The following is a 20,456-nucleotide window of genomic DNA, read 5'->3' as shown; positions in this document are numbered from 1 at the left end:
TGTGATTTGTACTTTTTGTTTGTTTGGTTTGCTCCACTAAAGAAGGCATCACAATTTTTTTCCATTGAGCGGTTTTCCCACGTTCGGGATTAACGGGCGTATGTGACCCGGGGGTTTATCTGCTGCAGTCAACTATCCCAAGAATGTCAGGCTTGACTTGTTCAACCATTGGTAGAGAAAATAAAAGTCTGTGGGGGTGGGGGCTTGGGGGTTGAAACTGGAGTGCAGGGTCCTCATGGTTTGCTAGGTACTCATTTTCGAGGCTCATTGTATTCTAGTACCACAAAAAAAAAACTAATTTGTAGCGTCCTGTCTCTTCAATAACATGAGATGGGTTTAACGGTTTTGACTTTTGTAAACATCAGTCCACAACAATAGCAAATAGAAAAATAAGAAAATAACCCTTTCTGCTCATGTACGGGATGCTATTGCACTGTTAACTTAAAAGAAAATAAACAGAGTTGATTTTTTTTAATGAATAATTATGAACATTGTCATGGGTTATTTCCTTGAGTAAGAAATGAAATGTAACGGAGTGGCTAGGCCAGTTGTTCTCGCCCGTTGTCACCGTAGAAGCCGCATTTTACTCGTCATTCAGCCGTGACCTACTTTCCTTTCTCAATGCACACTTACACAAAATTAAAATGAACAAACACAGTAAGCGTTTATCACCGTGATTCAAATCAACGTGGAATATAAATAAAGTTCCCTATTCTGAGCATTCATATCAAACGCAGCACAGAGGAAACAAGTACCCGTATAGTATTTTTAAAATGGGCCTCCGGGGTATCCCCCCCGCTTTGGCCTCGATTCAACGAGCACCCAGTGGCCAGTGAGTGCAGCAAGTAAAAATGAGCGCATGCATCTTTGACTGAACATCGGGCCGTGGTCTACCGGCAGCAGTTAGGCAGGCGGGTCACGGGAGGGAGGAGTCTCATTACATTAGCACCGTCATGTTCCGCTGTGTCGGCTCCGGGCAGATTAGCCAGTCGGTGGAGAATCCTCTTAAAGGAGTCCGTGTTAAGCCACGGGGAGAGAGGCCGTGTGCCGCTTTCACGTCTTCCACCCTACCTTTCCTTTTCCCCAGAAGGAATCTGTCCCTATGGCTTGATTGCTTTCACATCTTTCCTTCTTTTGCGCTCTTTCTTTGCTTCGCCACTGGCCTGTTGGCCTTGCGGAAAAGGGTCTTGATCTCATCGGTCACCATCTCCTGCCAGTTGACCCTTGACAAAAGACAGCGCTTGGAATTAATCTCAAGCAGACATTACCGTAAGGTATTGAAATTCGATGAGCACACAAACACCACAACAGCGCAGAAGTTGAACAAATTTAGACATTAAGGAGGAAAAGAACACAAAGCAAGACTCGGAAATCAGCAGCATGCCGACGTTTTCCACAGGACACAACATCGGCTGGCACGCGAGGTCTCTACCTGCAGGTCAAGCCTTTTTCTCGGCCTTCTTTTTCTTGTACATTGCTATGTCTTCGGGGCTCAGGCCGTGACTGTCTTCGCTGATCACAGTTTGGGCAAGTTTGCACAAGCGGGTTTAAGACGGATCCTCATATGCATCAAAGCAACCCTGCACGAAGGCAAATAATGGCAAAAGAGTGTCTTACCCTGGTTTGATCTCTGGCGGTTTTGGCAAAGGCTTTGCAAAGTCAGACTTCCCTACGAGCCAGTACGTCTCTTCAATGCCTTTCCCCTGGTGATAAAGAGCACAATTTTTCCCGATCGCGCGGCAAACACAACATCTTGTCATTTCTCTTCAAGATTTCAAATCCTGATCTTAACGGATCATATTTTCTGATCAGGGCTCACCTTCAGCTCCGTCTTGCCCCTGACTTCTATTTTGTAACCTTCCTCGAGAGAGCGCAGGATGTTCACCGTGCTCAAGTTTACGTGGATCCTGTAAGCTGAGAGGAGACGACTGAGAGTTGAATGACAAGGGAGAGAGAGGACAGTAAAAATAGCGCACTGGAAACTCACGCAGGCCGGTGGATTCCATTCTTGAGGCGGTGTTGACGGTGTCTCCAAACAGGCAGTAGCGGGGCATGGTCAGGCCCACCACTCCGGCGACGCAAGGCCCTGGGATGGCACAAATATGCATCGTATGCTAACGCTAAGTTTGACCTCTCAGACTTTTGGTGAATTTCCTGCACAGTATCACAATTACACACACACACACACACGGTATCGAACAAAATATTTTCAGATGTGGTGCTGTCGTTTGACAAACGTCTGCCGCTGGTAGTTTCTCTTTCCACCGAATTGACCGATCCTCAGGACGACAGGAAATTTTGCATATTCGGAAAGTATTTTGGTCATTCCATGTTGAACGAAGCACTCAATTTACCGGTCGATCTACGTTCCAACCCTCATCTATGGTCACGAGCTATGGGTTGTGACCGAAAGAACGAGATCCCGGTTACAAGCGGCCGAAATGAGTTTTCTCCGCAGGGTGTCCGGGCTCTCCCTTAGAGATAAGGTGAGAAGCTCGGTCATCCGGGAGGGGCTCAGAGTCGAGCCGCTTCTCCTCCATATCGAGAGGAGCCAGATGAGGTGGCTTGGGCATCTGATTCGGATGCCTCCTGAGCGCCTCCCCGGTGAGGTGTTCCGGTCATGCCCTACCGGGAGGAGACCCCGAGGAAGACCCAGGACACGCTGGAGAGACTATGTCACCCAGCTTGTCTGGGAACGACTCGGGATCCCCCGGGGAGAGCTGGACGAAGTAGCTAGGGAGAGGGAAGTCTGGGCTTCCCTGCTAAAGCTGTTGCCCCCGCGACCCGGCCCCGGATAAGCGGTAGATGATGGATGGATGGATGGATGTTGACCCAATCCACACGGTGGAACTACCTGAGTGGATCCCGATCCGTATCCTGACAGGAACGTCGGGCATGTGGCGCATCCGGAAGGTTCCCACTGAGCTGAGGATGTTGAGAGACATGTTGGCGATTTCGGCGGCGTGCTTGTTGCCGTTTCTCTTGGGCAAGCCCGATGCCACCATGTAAGCGTCACCGATGGTCTCCACCTGGGTAGCGCGGTGACGCACAATTCACCACATGATCGCCGTGTTTGTACAGCGAGCGGATGCCCGTCTCACCTTGTAGACATCGTGGTTGCTGAGGACAGCATCAAACAGGGTGTAGAGGTCATTGAGAAGGTCGACCACCTCGATGGGGTCACTGAGCGACGAGATGGTGGTGAAGCCCACGATGTCGCTGAAGTAGATGGTCACCTGGTCGAAGTACTCCGGCTCCACCATGGCGCCGGTTTTCAGCGCCTCGGCCACCGAGCTGATGGACGCAGAGGATGATCAGGCCGATTTTTTCAGAAAGCGTATTTTTTTGCTTTTGGGAGTGCGTTAACTAACGGCGGCAGCATCTCGGAGAGCAGTTTCTCCGTCCTGTGCTTCTCAATCTCCAGCTCTTCCGTTCGCTCTCGGATGAGGTCCTCCAGATTGGAACTGTACTGCTCCAACATCCGCAACATGGAGTCAATGATGTTGGTCTTCTTACCCTTGTTGATGATCTTGAACTGCAAGACAAAAAGAAACAATGATGTGGCAAAAAAAAACATAAAACCAAAGAGAACGCTCCTTCTTCAATCCCAAACTAACCCTGTCAAAAATTTCATCGAAGTTGGGTCGTCGGTCTGGAAGTTCACTCCAGCACTGCTTCATCAATTGGATACATTCCAAAGGAGCCTGGTCGGGAACGACAGTGGGCCGGCACATCGGAGGAGGCTTCTTAACCTTTCGAATAATCTCTGAGGACAGAAATGTAAGTATCGGGTATACAAAAGGAGCAATGCAATTGCATATTCAGATTCATCACCCAAAACAACTTGTCATAAATGAATATGTTCACTGGCTCTACAGTGGTGGACCACAAAATAAATTATTTCGTAATTCATTTTTTTAGCGAGTGATAAATCCAATTACGGTAGATCAAATCAATCTAGTCAAATTAATGATAGAATAAAGCGAATTACGCATTTTGTATTTAAAACAACGACATCCTTTGCCTAATAAAAATGACCTCTTCTTTATGCTAACACAAAATTCAAAGCATCGTAAATGGGAAAACAAAACTGCCATCCGTGTTCCAGTTTTGTAAGCAAAAGATATTTGCAAAAAATGGTGGAGCAACACATGGCGACAGACATTAAAATAAAACTCAACGGCTAAAAAAAAACCCCGAATACGACTGAATCTTACTTGGCAGTTGTGACTTCTTCATTTATATCCATATGTATATAATATAATGTTCCATAGTGACCATAGCAAACATCGCAAGAATAACATTTGATATACAAAGCTTTCAATATTGTAAAATCCATTTGTTTTTATCATTGCTTTTTTTTTTAACTAATTAAGCACAATATGTTAAAATTAGAGCAAAAAGTGCACTAAAAAGATGAATAGCTAAATTGTACACACTCGCTGGAGGTTAGCATGTCTGGTTTATAGTTCAGAGATTTGAAGTTCGAGTCTTGGCTTCAGCCTTTTTGTGAGGAGTTTCTCCCCGGGGTTTTCTCCGTGAAATGCTGCTTTATTATTGCAAGAACATGTTAGCATTTTAGTTTAATAAGAGTGATTTGTTGTGGGTGTGCCCGGTGAGTCCAAGGTGTACCCCGCCTCTCACTCAAAGTCAGTTGGGGGAGGCTCCTGCTCACCCAGAGCCCAAATGCTCCCGAGAACAGATGGATAATATTGCAAAAATGTCTTTTTCTATACAAACCTTCGGGTGGTAGGCCCAGCATGCAGTACGGTGGTCCTCGAACCACCACCTCTTGGAGAATAATAGAAAAACTGTACACGTCGCCCTTGTAAGTGCCTTTATGAGAGCTTGCCAGATCCCTCAGGAATTCTGGAGCAGTCCAAAAAAGGTCTGAATGGAGCAGAGGGAAACGAGGTATGCAATAGGTAGCTTCTCGCTACAAACGGTTGTGTTGTACTGTTAGAGGAAGACATGCTACCTTCAGGTGGAGGTTTCTCTAAGGGAGCTTTTTGAGATTCGAGAAGCTCGTTAAAGCCATAGTCTGTGATCTTGAGCACAAAGCGCCCGTCCACCACGCAGTTCCGAGATTTTAGCCGGCCATGTGGGAAATCCCTATGGTGGAGGTATTTCATTCCCTGGAAGCACAACGCGGCTTCTTTAATGCATTACAGAAACATTGACGTGCAAGGCGGGCACCCGGGAGGCTTGGCGTTTACCTTGATGATGTCAAGCACAAGCGAGGACTTGAACATCCAGTCTAATTTGACGTCTTCGTTCCTAAGCAGGTCTTGCAGACTACCCCTGGAGCAGTGCTCGATCACCACTGCAAACATGGAGCTCTCCGTAAAGAAGCCCAGGAAGGGATTCACGTTCTCGTTTCTCAAGTCCTTCATCTGAAAGGTGCAAAAAAATTGTGATTTCCTCATAATTATTTTTTTTGTTTTTGCTGCAAAAACTACAAACCTGAATTTCAAGAAATGTTTACAGAGGAAGAATCCATCCTAAAATATTTTTTTTTTCCGAGTCGGGTCCATTTAGTGAGGTCAATCGATACAGTAGGGCCTTGAGATATGACTTTCATCCATTTTGTGATCACATTCGTAATTAAAAGCCTCATATCGCAAATCATTGAAATGAATGGAAAGACCTCTAATCCGTTCCAGCCTCGCCACACACACACACACAAAAAAAATAATAATTCTAATAATGAAAAATGTGCAATCGACTTAATAGCACTGACCTTGGTCAACATCCTTGTGCTGCTCTGGTTCACCTCCTTAAACTGTCCGTCCTCAAATTTCTTTAGCCACACCCAGTCACCCTGGAGGAGAGGTCACATGTTAAATGTTGCACCGTTAATATTGAAATGTTATTTATCACTGAGCATCAGGCGATTTTTTTTTTTAATTTGGGGGTAAAAGTTCAAGTATGAGGCTCTTTTTAAAATTATGCCTTTCTCCGAGTGGTTTACCTCAAAAACAGCAACGTTGGTGGTCTCGTGAGTCGCGGTGTGCATGCTGTTCACCGAATGTGAGAGGTCCACAGATTTGTCTTCAAGGCCACTTTTGGACTCACTCATGTCCTCCAAAGTGATCTTCTGTGCATGAAATCAAATGGAAAATGGCATACAACACAGAAGAAAGTCGTAAACAAAAAAAAAATCATGATCATATAGTTGTAGCGTTGTTGTTATACAATGGAATATTTGCAACATTAAAAATACCTCCCATGGAAACTTTCTGGAATGTTTTGAGCAGTGTTCCCATTTTGTGATCCTGAAGTGTAACCCATGCGCTAATGGAGCAATTGCTAACCAAAATCCGAGCGTGGGATGCAACATGACCACTCACCCTCTTGCTAATCTGAGGGTTGATGAAAGTAAGATCCTCTAAGGTCAGCAGGATCCGATTTGGGCCTTTGACCAGCTGGATTTGCTGGAGTCTCCTTCTGTTAAGTCAGACCCATTGAGGAAGTCAATCGGTGACACGCGGACATCACTGCAACATGTCAATAAAATTCTATTCACCCGAACAAAAGCCTGAATGTGTACCTGATGTATAGACCGATGACAAGGCCTGTAACAGCCAGAGCGACGATGACCGCAAACGCCACAATGACGTGGGTGACCTCCATGCCTGCATAACAAGATCGTGATAGAGTAGCTCAATCAACTCCATAGCTCGATCGATAGATCAATATCTATCTCAACAGGGGCAATTTTTTAACAATATGTTGATTAGAGTAATTTTCTATGGTGTACAACATGGGTGACCATTACGCCGATCGCGATCGACCGGTAGATCGCGGGCTGGTTCCAAGTCGATCGCGAAGTGTGTGTCGTGGAGAAAAAAAATACAAACAACCATCCACACCCAAACATTGGGCAGCATTATTCTCCTCAAAACAATCCAAATATGGAATCAGGGGTTCAGAATACAGTATTCAGAGTGAGATCTCCATCCCATTTAAATGAATGGTTAGTGGGTCCACTAAAAAAACATCCGTTCCAAGATCCATCTCCAAAAAGTCCCTCACCTGGTTCGCAGAGAGCACTTTTGACAAACCAACAGCTGGAATCAGACGGCGGAGGAGATCCTCCTGGAAAATGAATGGACCTCCCAGCAAACCGAAGCTGCCCGGATGTTAGATCCACGATGTAGGTCGGGTACAGCCGGCTGCCAGCGTGGCTGGTATCCAAGATGATGTAGCCGGTTTTGATTTCACCGCCGTTGTTGACCTGGACCTTCTGGTTGAAGCCATTGAAGGATATGTTCTTGGTGAAGTGGGCCAGGTTGGAGCCTGACAGATGCATGCCGACCCTCCGGACTTTGTGGATGGATTTGGCAAGTAGATAAATGCCGTTATAGATTGTGCCAAATAGTGGATTAACCTGCAATGCAAACCACACACTTTTTTTTGAGAAAGCCCGGTTTGGAATAGTCTCATCTCGACCGTGTGATTTCCCCACCAGTGTGCCAAGATACATTAGCTGTGAGAGATGTTTATTTACTCCAAATAATGTGCTGTATCTTTTGTTCATCTATCTATGGCAGTGACATATAATGAGAGGCATCACAATTGGTCAGCGCGCTTTCACCGGTCTCCACCTTGAATGCCGTTTTTTTTTTTTTTAGTGAGTGCCTTGGCTCAACAACGGTTGATGCTTCCCGTTAACTCATTCCTACCTGCGCGGCGGCCGCACTCAGCCTCACTTCCCCGCTCTCTTTGGCTGCCGCGTACGCCTCGTTGAAGGATACGGGATCTGAGACTATGGTGATTGTGAGTACGGCGTCATATGCCTCACTCAGTCTGCTGTTGTTTTGCAGGGGAGAGAAGGGGGTGTCGTAGGGCAAACTGTAGTGCAGGGCGTCGTAGGGCACGAAAACGTACTTGCCCGAAGTCAGACCCATTTCTTGTGCCTTGACGAGGAAAGTGGCCTGCTGCTCCCCTCCGAGCAGCACAGAGTGCATGCACATGACGATTACTGCAACGCACACACACGTGAAATTCCACGTCAAATCATAGAATAGCGACAAAAGTATTTGGACAGCTGCTCCCTGAACCTAAACAGAAATGTCAAAATGTTCAGCTATCATTTACCACTGGAGTTAAAACTAAGTTTACATTTGTTGAGTTAAAGGTGCTACTGTACTTGTTACACTTTTTTGGCATTTAAGAACGGAACAAAAAAAAATCTGTGGCGAGTAAGGCGAGGAGGAACATCTTTATATTGTGCTTCGCTTTCATCATTTAACCGTACGCCGGTTGTTTTACAGTTTTTAAGATACTTTGATCTTAACAGGCGGCCCGGTAGTCCAGTGGTTAGCACGTCGGCTTCACAGTGCAGAGGTACCGGGTTCGATTCCAGCTCCGGCCTCCCTGTGTGGAGTTTGCATGTTCTCCCCGGGCCTGCGTGGGTTTTCTCCGGGTGCTGCGGTTTCCTCCCACATTCCAAAAACATGCGTGGCAGGCTGATTGAACACTCTAAATTGTCCCTAGGTGTGAGTGTGAGCGTGGATGGTTGTTAGTCTCTGTGTGCCCTGCGATTGGCTGGCAACCGATTCAGGGTGTCCCCCGCCTACTGCCCGGAGACAGCTGGGATAGGCTCCAGCACCCCCCGCGACCCTAGTGAGGATCAAGCGGCTCGGAAGAAGAATGAATGAATGATCTTAACAGTGGTGGGTGAAATGTTACCGGAAAGCTTGCCTGCACAGTAAATAAAGAAAGGCTTTTCCCATGGTCTGACCTAACAGAAACATCTGAGTGGGTCATGTCATTCCGTAAAATTGCTTGAATATAGGTCCCCCTCACCTCTTATCTCCCCTGCTTCTTGGATCTTCCTCAGCGTGCTCTCAACTTGGATCTCGTTGATGCCCATAGACGAAACCAAGGCGACGGACAGCCCCTTTTTCCTTATGGCAGCAGCCACTCTCTCCGCCGTGTCAATCCAGATGTCTTCGTTGGAGGAGACCACCACGATGTTCGCCCAGCGGAAGTGCTTCAGCACTGTGAAAAGCACCTCAGAGGGAAACGGCACCGTCCTGGAAAAAGTCGGGTAGCCCGTGATGCTGTCCAGCTCAAAATTGACACAGCCGTGGGAGAAGATGGACTTGTCCCAGTTCTTTGCCAGCAGTGACGCTGCAGTACAGTATCCCGGGTTAGTAGGCCCCACAAATGCATCCGCCATCTTCTCATAGCGTATGAATTCAGTCAGCGCTTTGGAAGTCTCACAAGGCTCCTGCAGGATGACGAAATCCATCTCCAGGTCCAAATTCAAACTGAGGTCTTCGTTTATCCTGGTTACAGCGAGCCTTGCAGCGGCGGCCGGCTGTGTCCTGTAGAAGACCGGGTCGCAGTTCCAAGGCCCCAGGACGCCCACTTTGAAGACCAAACTGCGAACGCAGCAAGGGAACGGCAACAATCCAAGGATGACAAATACGAGAAAGTTATAAAAAGACGGCGTCAACGAAGAATGCCGGCTTTTAACTGTAGGCACAAATGGATGATCGGGCTCCCATGGAGGCGGAAAATGTTGCATTGTCCTGGCTGTGAATTTGAGGTAGTGATGTTTTAGGTTCACTACAGGATCGTCATCTGGAAAAGAAGCGCACGTTTCCACAATGTGGACATTTGGAAGGCATTTCAGACAAAGTAAAACGACTCACCTTTCTTTCCTATTAAGTCATCAAGGCCAGCTCTGCAGTCCGGGTGTCACCGCACCATCCTCGTAACCTTACCTGCTTTCAGTGAGCGACCGGGGAGCCGAGTCATCGCGCTTGGACCGCCAGGCTGCCAAGTGACAGGTGGGGGAGCCGTTTGGAGACAACTTCAGCACCCTGGAGAGCTACTTACGCCAAGCAGCCACAACCCGGCGTTCAAGGGGCGGATGTGGATGACAACAAAAAAACATGCTCCTGTACACTCAGAAGAAAGGTTTCAAAGAACATCCAAAGTAAAAAAAAATATAATAATAAATCCAAAAGTCAAAGTCCCAGTTGTAAAAACATAAAAAAAAGACACAAAGAATTAAAATACTGACAGAAATGTATTTGGTGCATTGTATTATGAGGATGGTGACAGCCACATTCTCATCCAATCCAATCCGCCAAAGTGACCGTGGGCCAAAACGTCGGTGTTACTCGCTAATCCATTTTCACTGAGGAACATTGTAAGAGGATTGACAGGAGGCCTTAGTCTGGTCTAAAAGCCTTGCTGTGGTGCAGCTGGAGCTCCAACGAGGTCTTTTTTCTTACCATTTAACACCCTCAACAACTCTCATGACATAAAAACCGTGTACTGCATTTCACACGCAAACCGTTTTTTGGGTAGTTTTTGTTGGTAATTGTCGGGGTAAAGTCCTGTTAAATATGTTGTTTATAATTTTGATATTTTGCAGTGGTTATTTTTTTTATATACTTTTAGAACAAAAGGAAGAGGGAGTATGTGAGAACCATATGTGAATGTTGAAAACATTTCACCCATGTTAGGTTGACTTATTGGCTCAGCGTAACTGTCATTTTAGACTTTTTTTCCAGAATGGAAATAAAAACTAAGAAATGTGTCAATCCATATCCAGGTGCATGTTTTAAAGATCATCTTCTTATGTACTGTACGTAAACATATTGAATAGACCATAAATTACTTAAAAATGTATCAGTTTCATTGAGAGGAGCCAGATGAGGTGGCTTGGGCATCTGATTCGGATGCCTCCTGAGCGCCTCCCCGGTGAGGTGTTCTGGTCATGTCCCACCGGGAGGAGACCCCGAGGAAGACCCAGGACACGTTGGAGGGACTATGTCACCCAGCTTGCCTGGGAACGACTCGAGATCCCCCGGGGAGAGCTGGAAGAAGTAGCTAGGGAGAGGGAAGTCTGGGCTTCCCTGCTAAAGCTGTTGCCCCCGCGACCGGGCCCCGGATAAGCGGTAGATAATGGATGGATGGATGGATGGATGGTATCAGTTTCAAGATGATTATATTTTATGCAACCACTTGACAAAAGCCTACTAGAGCGTCAGAATTGCAGTTGAGGTTCATCAGAGGCACTTTAAATGGTAGCAAGTGTGTGCTGACCCAATTTGATGTGGCGGGCCAGATCGGGCCCCCGGGCCTCGAGTTTGACACCTGTGGTCTAAACAGTACCAAGCAGCAAATAAAGTGATGCACATCTCTGAAAACATCTTGCCTGCTTATTGCGTTGAGGGGCAGCTCGGCATTTTGTAGGAGTCACTTGAGCTGTGCTTTAATTGCTCCGATGCAACAGCGGCTCCGGCAGATTAAATGAATTGGAGCCCTAAGTGGAATGGTGGTAATTAAAGCTAACCAACGACTCTCCCTACATGTGTCGCAGCCCCCTGAGGTTGAGCACTGATTTTGACTGCGTCAGTCCTTTCGGATGTTTTTGGAAAAGACTCCACCTTTACTGATGAGGCGGGTGCCTGCCAAATGAACAAAAGACGGTTGCCACAACATCCGCCATGGTGACACGTTTACGGGTGGCTGCAGTCAGAAACGCATAGACATAGAAACAACATAGAACAAGGACCGGAATTTTCTGATGGTTTCAACATCTACATTTCTACAAACCTGTTTGATGTTTTTGTCCCATTCTAAAAACATATAGAAGGAACGAATGATAAAGTTACAAATGGTACGCAGAAATTCAAAGGGATAAAGAAATATGCTAATCTCGGTTCCAGTTAATTTGCAAAGAAATCTTGCTCACAGTCGTAAAATGATTCCACCTTTGTTGACCCATATCCCAAGTAAGCCCATGAGCCTCTTACAAGTAACACCACGGCACCACTGCATGCATGCAGCAAAAGAAGACAAAAATGATGACTCGGCACCATTGCCACTCACCGAGCAGCAAATGCGCCACAGTTTCTGCTGAATCAAATTTCCCCAATGCATAAAAAAGGCGCTTAAAATGTGATAACAAATAAAATGAAATAAACAACTTTCTTAAAATTCTGCTCTGATTGTCAATACACCTGTCGATGAGAATGCGAGTGTGTCGTTTGTCTCCAGCAGGAGTCACCAACATTTGTGAAACTGAAAACTACTTCTTGGGTACCTGTAACCTGGGATAATCCGGGACAGCCTGATAAGAAGAGACCATTTTTCAGATTCTTTTTTTTCATCGCATTTTAATCATCTGAATTGCAACACATCACTGACCTAATACACTGGTGAGCAACGGTTGGCACTGAAAACCGAGGCAGGTAAGTTCTTTTTCAAATATCATTAACAGTTCCGGTAAGGACTACTCGTCTGATACGCAATTCTGAAATGATAAATCTGATCAAATTACTTTAACTAATGAAATGGTATTACTAATATTCATATACAGTACACACTTTGTAGATGAGGAAGCCCAAGCAGGTGTAAGCTTATGTTATATTACTGTAACACAAAAGAATATAATGCTCAAATATTAAATTAAAATAATTAATAATTTAACATAAGCTTACACAAGCAAGGAGAAAGGTCACAGCGACACAACAGCCAAGCTCAATTCATTTCAGAAGCTAGTTGGTATGGAGTGTGTTAGTAGTGCCCATGACATACGTAACTAGCAGGTCTTGCAAAAACAACACAACAATAAACTATCAATTAGAACATTAAATATCTAGAATTTGTAGTGTGTGTATTCAATTGAACGTAGGCTGAAAAAGACTTACAAATCGGGCAAAGTCTCAGGGCTAATGCGGTCCTTGGGGCCGGTGGCTAACTGCTGCCCGTGGGCACTATGTTGGTGGACCATGGCCAAGCTTCTTCCACTACTAATCATTGTTTGTTGTATTTTCCTGAAGTCTTGATAACTCGTGGCACCATATCTTGCCTCTCACATGTCATCCTGGATGGATGGAAACTTTACCATTCTATGTTTAAAATGTGACGTGACGAAAACGATGCCTGGTGTCTTGGACTGCCGATTCCACAACAATGCCAGTGTCAAAGTCACCCGGGATAAGTTCCAGCTCATCCACGACCCAAGTGGAACCCTACCAATATCGAAAATACATGGGAAAATGAGTGACTTCATTTTTTTCCCTTGAAAAGATACGATTAAAAGTAGCTGCGATGTAAATCAACCCAACCAATAACGTGATAATGTAACTATTGCGCCATCGTTCGGTTAAATGTGGAATAATTGCCACTCCGGAAATATCTTGTCTATTGCTACAAAACTAAATAAATAAATAAAAGATAATAGATAGATAGATCGACAGATAGATTACATTTTGAAGTGAAATCGTATAGGCACACAAGATGATCTCTCATGGCACATGGGCCGGTAATAATTAATGTTGACAATTATTCTGAGCAGATTCTTAGGCAGGGTCAAAATGGGTTTTGTACTTTTACTTTGAAACATCAAAGCGGAATCTAGCAATCTGTGCTTTCCTCTAGGTGGCACTGTTCGAACAGCCTGCCAGCCGAGCGAGCCTCGCAGGCAGGACTGAAAAGTGGGATGGGAGTAAACGAGTGTCACAGTTTTGTGTTTACGCTCGCTGACCGCGCGAGCAGAGCGGAGCCGAGGATTGAAGGAGGGAGGAACCTAAAGAGCTCGTAGCCGCGTCGAGACACACTCCGCCCGGACACAGAGGAACCCTGCTCAGCGGGGTTCTGGAAAATGGGAGCGGTGAAGTGAAGCGGAAAAACGGCCAGAAAAGAGCGCGACACTCTGGATGAAAGGCAAGTAAAAAGCTCGTGTGAGTTTTAAAAAGATGAAGTTGTTGCCACAACTTTCTACGACTTTTATTTTCTTTCCTTGAAGACGCGTTGCCGTTCCAGAAATTCGGTCCCCCACCCCAAAAAAGCCACAAAAAAAAGCAAACCCTCGGAGCTCAATGGTCATCTCGGGTTTCAATTGGACTCTGTGTTTTAAGAAACTACCACGCTGCGCGACCACTCTATCGACCCCGCAATGACATCCGAATCTCGGACAACTTTATATGGTATCGTTCGGGACTACGTTAGTGTATCGGTTCATTGAAAGTGATCTCCATCGAGCAAGTTGCATGTTTGATGTGCTGTCTGCCACGTACAAGAATGAGAAAGGTGATCTGGAAGCATTTGTGTGTACGCATGCAGATAATGGACCACTTCCCTTAGGGGCCCTGTTTCTGAAGAATTTAGCACTTCTCCAGACAAGCTTCACTGTGACAATTCCAATCAAACTCAAGTGCAAGTGAATTTTCAGTGAATGTGTGTTATAGTTGGTTGATTTGCACTTTTTTAAACATTTAGTTGGGGGAAAAAAGGAAAGTCTATAATGTAAATAAACATTCCCGCTTTGCGACACCACATAAGAGGAATCTGAAAAGTATCAGCCTGTGCAAATTGTTGACTTACTTGCATACTAGGTTGATATTTGTCAATGGAGTCAAACTTACAGTATGGTGGGAGTCAAACTTACAGTATGGTGACCACGTGGTTAGCACATCTGCCGCACAGTTCTTATATTTGGGGTTTGAATCTCCGACATTCCTGTGTGGCATTTCCATGTTCGTCCTGCGCTGACTAAAATTGACTTGACTTTTTTTGGGGGGGACTCCACTGTCACCGTACGAATTTTCACCTTAACACAGAGTGTTGCTTTCACATCTCACGAGAAGCAGTGCTTAACCTCCTTTTGTGTCAGTATAACACTTAAGAATGTTAACGTAGTCGGTAAAGGCTTTTATGATGGTGACAGTTGCACGAAAGTACGGATTAATTCTATTTCTATTGTTTACTGTGAGAACAATGCTTTGTGAACGTTTCAATTTGAATCCAGTCTCATTGTCCGACGTGTCTTTGCCAAAACTTTGATCATTTTCCCTTTCGTCTCCTCGTTTGCCGCCTGATTGTTTGGAGAAAAAAAAACATTTAAGCTCCATCCGTTTCATTGAAAGCCTCAAGGATCCATTTGGAGTCACGCATTAATGGGACTCAACAGGATTGAGCCTGGCATTCATCTTCTAAATGAGCAGTTTTCCAGCCTGGAGATCACAGCGATGTGATGCAACGTGAGTGCAGGCGCAGTGCACCGAACAAAGGTTCATTGAGTTTGGTAGTAAATTAATATAGTTAATATAGTTAACACTGACTGACCTTACATAATTTCTTCGGCCACCTGTGCCACACATTTAGAGCAATAAAAAAACTTGGATTACTCAAGAGATGTGATTGATTGTATTTGCATCATTATGCAATTGAATAAGTAGACCATTTCACAATTCGAAATTTGGGACTCTCTAAATGCATAATGGGACTCATACTTTTCTGATCAAGCGAGTCTTTGGGACTTGCAGGGCCCAAACTGTAAAATTATCAGTGCTGGTGCGTTTCTAAATTAGGACGGTTTAATATTGTGAACAGCAGTTGGATGTCTCTTTTGTCATATAATGATGTCAGGCGGCTTTCAGACGGGATCTCCTGCAGAGCGCCACCAGACAATCATTGTGCTTCACGTCTGTATGTTTTACGACTACGGTTGAAGTGTTTGGCCTTGTAAAAGTCTCCCAACAACAGACTTGCCGGTGAAAAGTCCAAAAGCTGACTGTTGCCATTTCAAGTTTGTAGTTAGCAGCCTGAAGCGACCTGTTGCACACCCACAGCCAGTATTGTTTGGAGTGCAGGGGTCAAAAGAAAAACAGTACAGAGGTACGAGTAGCGTACTTTGAGCAACAGCAAAACTACACTGTAGTTGCCAGTAAATACCTGTCTAATAACCCCAGTACAGTATTTGAATGCATTGCCTGTCAAGTGAACAAACGACATTTCTTTCAAGGGCCCCGGCTTTTTATTCGCTGATGCGGAGCCTTTTCAAGCCGCCGGCTTGTCACGTTGCCAAATGTGGTCGTCGTTTCGCAAAGAAGAGAAGTGGCGTTTTTATCTCTTTGGCCTGCTGTGTCACGGCAGGACGACCCAACCATGAGACTTCATTTCCCCATTTGACCTCATTTGTCATGTGTTAAGGTGTGAAAGCTGTCTCCGTCTGTCCGTTCCTCCCTGCGCAGTTGTGCACGCAAGGCGACTGGGAACGCCACATAGTTAGGCTACGAGGGCTTCTTCTTTTCCATTAAACAAAAAAAAAAAGCTTTTGGTCGTTATCGGTCCTCGAGAACATGATGTGCTTGATAAGAATTGAACTAGGAACAGGGAGGCTTGGTAAATTTGTGTGCGTGTGTGTAAAAAGGTAGTAAATGAAAAATCTAGGCGGCCCGGTAGTCCAGTGGTTAGCACGTGGGCTTCACAGTGCAGAGGTACCGGGTTCGATTCCAGCTACGGCCTCCCTGTGTGGAGTTTGCATGTTCTCCCCGGGCCTGCGTGGGTTTTCTCCGGGTGCTCCGGTTTCCTCCCACATTCCAAAAACATATACGGTAGGCCGATTGAACGCTCTAAATTGTCCCGAGGTGTGAGTGTGAGCGCGAATGGTTGTTCGTTTCTGTGTGCCCTGCGATTGGCTGGCAACTCATTCAGGGTGTCCCCCGCCTACTGCCCGGAGACAGCTGGGATAGGCTCCGGCACCCCCCTGCGACCCTAGTGAGGATCAAGCGGTACGGAAGATGAATGAATGAATGAAAAATCTAAAGTACCATTCTAAGTTGTTGAGGGGTATTCCATTTGCTTAAATTTGACGTTATAAGTGCCACTGTCAGACATTTGGGGCGTGGTCGTAAGTAACGTGCTGTGTTTGCAGAACATAATGGCGCTCTTCCTGTGGCTTGACCTGCTGCTGTTGCTGCTGGCGGGCGTGCGGTGCACTTCGGTCAAGAACTGCCACGCGGGCTGCCGCTGCGAGGTGGAAAGCTTCGGGCTGTTTGACAGCTTCAGCCTGACCACAGTCGACTGTCGAGGGTTGGGCCCCGGCGCCATCATGCCTGTGGCCATCCCGCTGGACACGGCCTTCCTGGACCTGTCCTCCAATGCCTTGGGCCACCTGACTGACAACATGCTGGCCGGGCCCGGTTACACCACCCTCGTTAGCTTGGACCTTAGCAGCAACAACATTACGAAAGTGAGTCAATCGAAAACCAACGCGATTCGTTGGCGTCACAAACGGTGGCAAACATTACGATAGATGCGTGTCCTCGGTTGACTTCTGCTTTTAACTCATTCACTCCCAAAGACGTTTTTAAACGTCTTTTCAGACTTGGTCCAGAATTGGCTGGTACTTTTTAAGAGACATCACCGAATGTGGCTCGGTTTTTAAAAAATCCTCTTTTTAGTTTTTGTTGCTGAAGATTCTGTTACCAAGGCGGCCCGGTAGTCCAGTGGTTAGCACGTGGGCTTCACAGTGCAGAGGTACCGGGTTCGATTCCAGCTCCGGCCTCCCTGTGTGGAGTTTGCATGTTCTCCCCGGGCCTGTGTGGGTTTTCTCCGGGTGCTCCGGTTTCCTCCCACATTCCAAAAACATGCGTGGCAGGCTGATTGAACACTCTAAATTGTCCCTAGGTGTGAGTGTGAGCGTGGATGGTTGTTCTTCTCTGTGTGCCCTGCGATTGGCTGGCAACCGATTCAGGGTGTCCCCCGCCTACTGCCCGAAGACTGCTGGGATAGGCTCCAGCACCCCCCCGCGACCCTAGTGAGGATCAAGCGGTACGGAAAATGAATGAATGAAAAAGATTCTGTTACCCGTGTGTTGTTTTCCAGGTAAGCCCCAATGCTCTGTCCAAGCTACGTTACCTGGAGACTCTCGACCTGAGCCACAATGACTTGGAGGGCCTCCCGCCGGACTGCTTCTTTGGCCTCCCTCTGGCCGAAGTGGACCTCAGCCACAACAACCTCCGCGACTTCAACATGAGCGCGTTTGTGGCGAAAGTCAACAGCAAACCCGTCAGCGTGGATCTGTCGCACAACAAGCTGGCCTCGATTTCCACAACACCGCACGGGAAACTTGTCCACATTCAAAACTTGAATCTAACGGGAAACCGTCTTTCCGGCATACCGAATCTCGGGGGACTCGAGATACTCCGATACCTCAGTCTGGATAGCAACCCCATCGTTGCCATTGAAGAAGGCGACTTCGCTCACCTGACAGATCTGGTTTTCTTATCCCTGAGCAGCCTTCGTCAGCTTCGGGAAATCGAGTCGAATAGCTTTAAGGGACTCCGGAGTCTCCAGGTGTTGGATCTCTCCAACAACCCCAAGTTGAAAACGCTACGACGATCCGTTTTTACTGGACTGGACTCGCTGCAGGAGCTGAATTTATCCGGCTGTGGAGTGACGTTTTTACCGCATAACACGCTCTCGCACTTACCCGCGATCAAGAGCATTGCGCTCGGACAGAACATCCGCTGCTTGAGGACCCAGAAACGAGGAGTGTTTCACAGACAGCTGGGACAGACCCAACACTACGAGGTGCTCAACTGCCACCGGGATAGCCTTGCGTTGTGATCCTGCCAATATGGACCAGTCCTTTGGCCCTTCGTCGTTATTCCGGCACTGTGCCTTCGATCACATACCTCTTCCTCAAGCTTTAAGAGTTTTTTTTTTTATTGATGCAAATGGATGATCAATGAATGAACATAAAACGGTCAGTATGTATCCAAAACGTCACGTCATATTCACATTCTTTAATCTGCATACAAACAATAACTTTGTTTTTGCGCTTATTTTCATCACAAACAAAGCAGTCCGAATGTTCATAGAAATGCCGATGAGCTCAATCGTACGTCGCTTTTACCACCACTGACCACATGACCACTAAGTTTAAGGCGTCATTTAAGCCAATTTTGAGGACCGTTCGCGTCCTTCCTGCCTTTTTGAGTTCGATGCTCAAAGGACTTCTTCGCCGAGGCTGTGCAAATCCATTGACTTGACCGAACGTCAAACGACGAAAAATGTGGTTCCGCGCCTCACTAGTACTGCATTTTCAGAGCGAGGATGGTGTTTTTCCCTTCGTTTTATTACCACGCTGAGCCAAGATGGCCGACAACTTCGCCAAAGTCTAATTAACTCTGCCACTTATAGCGTCAGTTAATGACGTTGATGGAGAAAACGATGTGTACAAAGTATGACGCGGTTTTGCTATTTGCGAACCAATTTAATTGTGTTTGAAGAACGTTGTCAAATGCAAAAAAAAACCAAACAAACAAACAAAAGACCATAATGTGAATGTCATTCCCAAAAGCCATATGTGCTCTTCATTGTGGAAGTTCGTCACATAGCCTTTGATGTGGTGGCTACGTAGCGACGTAGGCGTGAGAGGGAAAACACACTGAAGCCACATTGACCAGCAGTTCACTTTTTGCTGTGCCCGTTTGAATAACGCATGACGCAAGAAGTATGACAAATGAACCTTTTTCCTGTGGAGTGAAGAAATGTCCAGGCTCAAGGCTGAATTTGAATGTCTGCCAAACCGAATGAGGTTCTGGCTTTAAAATGATCACTTCTTTGGTGTTCAATACAATCAGATCATGTACAGTTCGTCTCCGTGGAGACGGACATCGCGATGCTGGATGTATTTTTGCAAATGTATGCAAATCTTTAATAAATTGAGTTGGGTTTTTTTCTCCGATGTTGCCTGCTCATGTTTTGTCGAACCGTGTTGTTAGGCGTGTCTGTAGACTCAGTCAAGAGTGGTCACAAAAACACCCACGAGGAAAGACTTTGTCACCTTCCAGTCTATATTTGTCATTTTGATGAAAACGCGTGTTGTGGCACAATGACAACTTTGCAACAGACTGGGTGTGTCTCTCTTCAAAAGAAAGGCACATTTGGATCTGAGCTGATTCGACCATTACGTTGCAACTCATATTTAGCATAAAGCTAAAATAAAACCAAATTTAATGTGTCGTGATAGATCATCAGAAAGGATCCATTACATTTTGTTGATAATCTGGACTTTTTCATTTGTGATTACACAAAAAAAAAAAACGCTGAGTCACTTGAAAGTGGCTCTGGATCTTCACCCGTCCTAGCTCATCATGCCATGGGCAGAGAAACAGGACAATAGAAGAACACAAGTGAACAAATGAAGGACAGAGCCGAGATTCAAACTAGCAACTGTTAAGCAGACATGCTAACCACTAAAGCACTTGAAAGTGGCTCTGGATCTTCACCCATCCTAGCTCATCATGCCATGGGCAGAGAAACAGGACAATAGAAGAACACAAGTGAACAAATGAAGGACAGAGCCGAGATTCAAACTTGCAACTGTTAAGCAGACATGCTAACCACTAAAGCACCGTGCTGACTGCTGTTAATATACTGTAAAGACATACAAATAAAACAAAAAGCAGTCTTTCGTTACAGGCAATAACCCAAAATTGATCTTGAATAAGTAGCTAAACAGCCAAAGGAAAAATAAATCAAAGCACACATGTCAAGAGTGAAATAGTCCTTTAATGCTCTTTGAATTGAGGCCTCGTGAGATGCAGTAGTCTTGATCGCATGCATCCTAATACCCAATTTTGTGAGGTGTTGGTTGCTTTTTGGGAAAGTTGAGAGCAGGACACAAAGAC

General features: G+C 45.9%; 2 protein-coding genes across 3 annotated transcripts; one reads left to right on the top strand and one right to left on the bottom strand.

Moving 5' to 3' along the window:
* Positions 1–5: 5 nt before the first annotated feature.
* Positions 6–12,327, bottom strand: gucy2f (guanylate cyclase 2F, retinal). Of its 2 annotated transcripts, XM_052078376.1 has the most exons (20): positions 9,666–12,327; positions 8,812–9,594; positions 7,686–7,984; positions 7,036–7,390; positions 6,551–6,635; positions 6,351–6,447; positions 5,972–6,097; positions 5,741–5,821; positions 5,217–5,393; positions 4,979–5,135; positions 4,741–4,890; positions 3,618–3,766; positions 3,372–3,535; positions 3,102–3,294; positions 2,855–3,029; positions 1,988–2,086; positions 1,820–1,914; positions 1,618–1,703; positions 1,433–1,512; positions 6–1,223 (listed from the first exon to the last, which is right to left on the bottom strand). In XM_052078376.1, exons 2-19 carry the CDS (start codon positions 9,536–9,538, stop codon positions 1,440–1,442), a joined length of 3,288 nt encoding a protein of 1,095 aa, XP_051934336.1. In that variant the 5' UTR covers positions 9,539–9,594; positions 9,666–12,327; the 3' UTR covers positions 6–1,223; positions 1,433–1,439. The 2 variants fall into 2 exon arrangements, with proteins under 2 accessions (XP_051934336.1, XP_051934334.1); XM_052078374.1 differs by lacking the exon at positions 1,433–1,512 and having other exon boundaries at positions 9,666–12,325.
* Positions 12,328–13,436: 1,109 nt separating this feature from the next.
* tsku (tsukushi small leucine rich proteoglycan homolog (Xenopus laevis)) lies at positions 13,437–19,505 on the top strand. Its single transcript, XM_052078586.1, has 3 exons — positions 13,437–13,698; positions 16,691–17,008; positions 17,644–19,505. The coding sequence occupies exons 2-3, from the start codon at positions 16,697–16,699 to the stop codon at positions 18,385–18,387; spliced, it is 1,056 nt and encodes a 351-aa protein (XP_051934546.1). The 5' UTR covers positions 13,437–13,698; positions 16,691–16,696; the 3' UTR covers positions 18,388–19,505.
* Positions 19,506–20,456: the final 951 nt, after the last annotated feature.

Source organism: Hippocampus zosterae, chromosome 10 (assembly GCF_025434085.1).
Source record: "Hippocampus zosterae strain Florida chromosome 10, ASM2543408v3, whole genome shotgun sequence".
NCBI classification, from domain to species: domain Eukaryota; kingdom Metazoa; phylum Chordata; class Actinopteri; order Syngnathiformes; family Syngnathidae; genus Hippocampus; species Hippocampus zosterae.
This window is presented reverse-complemented; position numbering and strand designations above follow the sequence as displayed.